Here is a 6,000-nt window from a genome sequence, read left to right as displayed (position 1 = left end):
GAATCTAGTATACCCTTTTACTCTAAGAGTAACGGGTATAATGACTCGATGCTGACGGCAATAATCTGCAACTGTGGATCCTCGCTTGAGTTACAAACATTTGTTCCTATGCTTCTTGGCATGTATGGTAAATAAATACATACATATGTATTGTTGCCGCTGCGTTTGTTGTCCAATTATTTTCATTTTTGGTGTTGCGCAGTTCTGCTACCTTTACTATTAAACAAACAAACAACGAACTTTTAAATTTTTAAGCATATGGTCGCCGTTGTGGGCTTGGACAAATTGTTGTGTTTCATGTATAAACATTGTTGATCTGTATTTTAATCAACCCTGTGACAGCTACTATGGTCTTGGGTTTGAAAAATAGGTGCATACTGACTAATTTTACGTCTCGACCACACCGTTCTTCTGGCTGTATGTAATACATTAAAACTCTCTTAAGAAATTCCCTTCTTTGTTTTTCCGAACAGTTTTATCACACTGTGCATGCGAATAAGACCTTCTTCAATCCAGTGAGTAAGGCTTGAGGAAAGAAAAGGATCGGAAGCAGAAAGGCTTAAAAGTTAATCCCCACCGCCAAACTGGCCACTACAAGCTATCGGCTAGTCGTGGCGCCGGCGGGCAGCCAAAGGAGTTCGACTGGAAATGTGGTTGTCACCACCACCTCCACGGGTAGTCACTCCTCGAATGGGGCTAACGGAGGTTCAGGAGGAACTTCTGCCGGGAGCAGCACTTTGGGAAGCGGTCTCAACGTGACTACAATAACAGCAACCAGCGGCGGCCAGCTGCAAAGTGCCGGCAACAGTTCCCAGAGCAACGGAACCACCTACAAGATCGAAATGCTTGATGAGGATATCCAGAGCTTGGGCTCCGACGACGACGACGAGGATCTAATCAGCAGCGATGGCAGTTTATACGAGGGAGATCTGGGTTCAATGCCAGTGAATGATGACGTGGCCCACCAACTAGCAGCCGCAGGACCAGTAGGCGTGGCAGCAGCGGCAGCAATAGCGAGTTCTAAAAAGCGAAAGAGACCCCATTGTTTCGAAACAAATCCCTCGGTTAGAAAACGGCAACAAAATCGATTGTTGCGCAAGCTGAGAGCTATTATCTATGAGTTTACGGGCAGAGTGGGCAAACAAGCGGTAGTTTTGGTGGCCACACCGGGTAAGCCCAACACAAGCTATAAGGTTTTTGGGGCCAAACCCCTGGAAGACGTGCTGCGCAACCTAAAAAACATTGTAATGGATGAACTGGACAATGCACTGGCCCAGCAAGCTCCCCCTCCGCCCCAAGATGATCCTTCCCTTTTCGAACTGCCTGGCTTGGTAATCGATGGTATACCCACTCCCGTAGAAAAGATGACCCAAGCGCAGCTGAGAGCCTTTATCCCGCTGATGCTCAAGTATTCTACGGGACGAGGGAAGCCAGGATGGGGCAGGGAGTCTACCAGACCGCCCTGGTGGCCAAAGGAGCTACCCTGGGCCAATGTGAGGATGGATGCCCGTTCCGAGGACGACAAACAGAAGGTGGGTGGGGTGGGTGTTCCAACAGCCGCCCCCGATCTCCTTTGAATCCTATTAACTGTATGTGTCTCCCTCTTCAGATCAGCTGGACACATGCTCTACGCAAGATTGTGATCAACTGCTACAAGTACCATGGAAGGGAGGATCTGCTGCCCACCTTTGCCGATGACGAGGACAAGGTTAACGCGTTGATTTCGCAATCGGGCGACGAAGACGAAGACATGGAGCTTTCAAATCCTCCTACCATCCACACGGTGACGACAATGACGCCACCGACGGGCAACAGCAATGTAAGTATAGCACAGGTTCCATTCAAGGTTATGGTTTCAGCTTTTATTTATGTTCTCGGAACCGTGTTGGGTTAAATACAAAAAAAAAAAAAAAAAAAAAAAAAAAACACTTTTATTTAACCTAAAAGTGTTTCCACATTTTTGGGTTTTAAATAAATGTAAACATGTTCTATACATTTTTTAAAATGGTTAGGCTACCCTATTTTACACGAACATAATTTGCAATAGTCGAATGCGACGAACTTCCCTGTGAAAAGTCATGCCCATTATTTACTCGCAACCGGCATTTATCGTATTACTAATCCATCAACCAATCCACATCGAATCATCATCACAGCAACCGCAGCAGGTGAATGTTGTGAAAATCAATAGTGCTGGAACAGTGATCACCACCCACACGGCCCAAAGCAACACTCCTGCTCCGACAATCATCCAGAGTACCAATAACCAGCATGTGACCACGACGGCTACGCTGCCCGCCTCTACAAAGATTGAGATCTGCCAGGCGCCGGCTCAGAATCAGCAGCACCATCAACACCACCAGACGCACTTGCCCAACACTGTTCATATTCAGCCAGTGGCCGGAGGACAGCCACAAACAATCCAGTTGACCACTGCCAGTGGAACGGCAACCGCCACAGCGGTTCAGACGACAGCCGCCGCCGTAAGTGCGGCACAGGCTCACGCGCATTCGCAGTCCCAGGCTCACTCCCAGTCGAGTGCTAACCAGACGGTCACTGCCCAGCAGATCGCCAATGCTCAAGTCTGCATCGAGCCAATTACGCTCAGCGATGTTGATGTTCGTACTAATCCGGATGAAATGCCCTTTAAATTGCTGTTGTGCTCCCCAACCGAGACGGGACTAGGGTCGGGATTTGTCAGACTATGCACATTAGGATAGCAAGATACGAATTTATTTAAATATCTGAAAGTAGCTTTAAACGCTTAATGTAATGTTTTAATGGTTTCCATAACAAAGTATGTTGAGTTTAGGTTTCTTTAGACGAATTGACGTAACGCAGATCATAAAAAAATAGTAATCTTATTTTAATTGCATACAAATACAAGGTTTAAAATTAATCAAGCCATTTTTAACTAAATTAAAAATAAGGGTTTTTATGTACATAATAGCAGATTTGAAACCTTTGTGCATAGCTTACAAGCCCTACTCCCTTTTCCTAAAAATTGCATTAACTGATTGATGTTTGGCTCAGTATTGCGTTTTTATTGATATTACTCTGCGTTTATGATTTATGTTGTTGGTCCCGATTTTCCTCTTATTTTATTTAAGTCAACCTAATATTACCTGATTTTTTGTTTCATCTGCTTGTGTTCTGTTGCAGCTGATTGTTATCGAGTTATTGGTTATTTCCATCATTATTTGCATCCGCCACAAACTGAAAAACACACCCACATGTAAATACGACTTCCGTCACTCTAAAAACACAGAATCAAACATTTTTATTTTAAGAGTTATTAGTATTGCTTGCTAAAATTGCCTTTCAGTAGTCTTTTATACTTAAATTCAATTACGGCGTTTTGGCTTAGACATTTGGACTCTTAATAAGTTAATAACTAGTCTTATTAACTTTTATACACAGTACACCACGCAAACGGTCCTCTCACAGAATGCCGATGGTACCGTATCGCTAATCCAGGTAGACCCAAATAATCCAATTATCACACTGCCGGATGGTACAACTGCCCAGGTTCAAGGTGTTGCCACGGTAAATACATTTCGCGATTACTACATCCGCATTCGAGTTCTTATTTGCAACTTCTTTTTTAGCTCCACCAGGGTGAAGGCGGTGCTACCATTCAGACAGTTCAGAGTCTCAATGATGTAAATGGCCATGAGAACATGACCGTAGATCTTACCGAGACGCAGGATGGGCAAATATATATTACAACCGAGGATGGCCAAGGTATTTATCATCGTTGTATACTTGGAGTTCACGTTACCTTTATCCTTGCTATACGCACTTACCAAACTCATTTTTTTTTAGGATATCCCGTTTCGGTGAGCAATGTGATCTCAGTTCCCGTCTCTATGTACCAGTCGGTGATGGCCAACGTGCAGCAGATCCAGACGAACAGCGATGGAACAGTGTGCCTCGCGCCGATGCAGGTAGATACAAGTGTCAATCGCTCCACCAGTACCGCCGCCAGCTCCTCATCCTCTTTGGGAAATGGCGGCGTTCAGTGCTATTCGCTGATCTCAGCGGGATCGTCAGTCTTAGGCCGGCGCAGTGGTGGGGTGATTGGGCATCAGGTTACTCCCGGCGAACGTTACTATATAGCCACATCCACAACCACCTCCAGCAATTTAGGGCACCACAACAACAATAATTTCACCCTTGCAAATAACAATAATAGTGTAAAGATGCCCATAGTATTGGCCACTCCCAGCATTCCACAGGTGGCAAACAAGAGATCCACCAGGAAAAGGTCCACCGGGGTTACTGGGGGAGGAGATGTAATGGTTCAGAAGCGTGGGAGACCCAATTCGTCTCTAAAAAGCAAATCCCAGCTAAATGCCAATGAAAATGACCACTCCTCCGGTACTTCCTCTTCCATCCGTTGTGTGGACAGTGCCAGTTTAACCAGCGTGCAGCTTCAACTGCCGGCCATTAAACTGGAGCACTTCGGGTAGAGTTACCCATTTAAAAATCCATATTAACTCGAATCTAGTCAATTACGGCTTTCCACAAATAGAAAAATAAAAAAAAATTATAAAAAAAATGCACTTGCCATTTAAACTTAGACGCGCACATTGTGAATGCCAAAAAATCTAAATAGTTATAGCCAAAGGAAATCCCTCAGTTACTAACTATACAAATTGAATTTAGTGCCGAGAATAGAAAACCAAAAATGTTGTTGAAAATTTAAACCAAAAAATTAATTCTAAATTAAAAACTAAAGTTGTTCCTAATTTACAGAACTACAAAACAGAATATTTTATAGTTTAGCCATTTGTTTAGTTGTTAAAGTGTGGAGTACATATATTTATGCATGTAAACTTACTAAGAGCGCGAATCAAACCAAATATTAACAAATTTAAGTTGTACAATTACGTTAGTTTTAGCCTGTAGGTAATAAAAAAAAAAAAACAGGGATCAGCCAGCCTACGTACCTGTAACCCCGTGAGTCTTAGCTCCATACCACTTTTTTGCCCACCATGTAATATTTTAATGTAGTCATTCGCATGAAAAAAGCGCAAACGCGGTTAAATGAGTTTACCAGATATAAGTGTGGAGGGATATTTAATATATTCTCCTGAAAGTGTATCCAAAATTTATTTTATGTTGATCTATTACTATTTTCATTATTGCTCTTGTGTTTCAATGAAATCAATATTGATTTTACCGTTATTGTGTTTACATGTTTGATTTTCATATCTCATAATCGCAATTTGAATTGTTTTATTCCAAATTTTTAATTTAATCAAGCCAAGTTCAATTGCAAAAGAAAGATAATAAAAAAGCAACAAATTTTATTTAAAAGAAAAGCGATTGTTGTGATTTTAATATAATTTTACCATAAAACATTTGCTTGTATATTGTGTAAACTGAAATGCTAAATAAAGCCAACAATTTAACTTAAAATTCATTTTTTATTTTTAATTATCTCTCTCAGAATATAATTACATTTTTTGCTTGTCCTTATTTTATATTGAGTTTATGTAAGTATATTTTGCTATTATACATTTTATCTTATAATTTTATTCTTTATATTCTTTTCTTTTAACCAGATAGGAAAACTGGAGAATTTTCAAGGACCCCTTGATCTGTAAAGAAATGCTATGAATTTGCTCTTGTACTAACTAACTCACCCTTTTTTTTACCTCCTGAAAGGTGGAGAATGGCGATCAGCTGGAGACCATCACCATGTCGCCTGGAATGCACCAGATGATGATCCAAGGAGGTCCTGGCCAAGAGCCCCAGCTGGTACAGGTGGTCAGCTTAAAGGATGCCACCCTGCTAAGCAAGGCTATGGAGGCCATTAATTCCGGCAACGTGAAGTCCGAAGACACGATTATTATGGAACAATAGCTGTAGCCCATAGAAGGCATGATTTCGCCTGGATTAAGCGATTGACGTGCCGTGTTTTCTGGGCCTCGTAGCTCTCCTGACTGACTACCCGTCTATAACTTTGGGTTCCTTTTGCCCCACCAATGTTTT

At 42.1% G+C, this 6,000-nt stretch overlaps 1 protein-coding gene across 3 annotated transcripts; it reads left to right on the top strand.

The window, feature by feature from the left end:
* The first annotated feature begins 564 nt into the window (after positions 1-564).
* LOC6724762 (DNA-binding protein Ewg) lies at positions 565-4,980 on the top strand. 3 transcript variants are annotated; one of them, XM_016173200.3, is made up of 6 exons: positions 565-1,532; positions 1,610-1,819; positions 2,157-2,618; positions 3,421-3,546; positions 3,609-3,744; positions 3,826-4,980. In XM_016173200.3, the coding sequence occupies exons 1-6, from the start codon at positions 843-845 to the stop codon at positions 4,470-4,472; spliced, it is 2,271 nt and encodes a 756-aa protein (XP_016037506.1). In that variant the 5' UTR covers positions 565-842; the 3' UTR covers positions 4,473-4,980. The 3 variants fall into 3 exon arrangements, 2 of the variants coding, with proteins under 2 accessions (XP_016037506.1, XP_039152879.1); XM_039296945.2 differs by lacking the exons at positions 3,609-3,744; positions 3,826-4,980 and having other exon boundaries at positions 706-1,532; positions 3,163-3,492; XR_006542024.1 differs by lacking the exons at positions 3,609-3,744; positions 3,826-4,980 and having other exon boundaries at positions 706-1,532; positions 2,157-3,235; positions 3,421-3,492.
* The last annotated feature ends 1,020 nt before the right edge of the window (positions 4,981-6,000 follow it).

Source organism: Drosophila simulans, chromosome X (assembly GCF_016746395.2).
Source record: "Drosophila simulans strain w501 chromosome X, Prin_Dsim_3.1, whole genome shotgun sequence".
Lineage (NCBI taxonomy): Eukaryota > Metazoa > Arthropoda > Insecta > Diptera > Drosophilidae > Drosophila > Drosophila simulans.
This window is presented reverse-complemented; position numbering and strand designations above follow the sequence as displayed.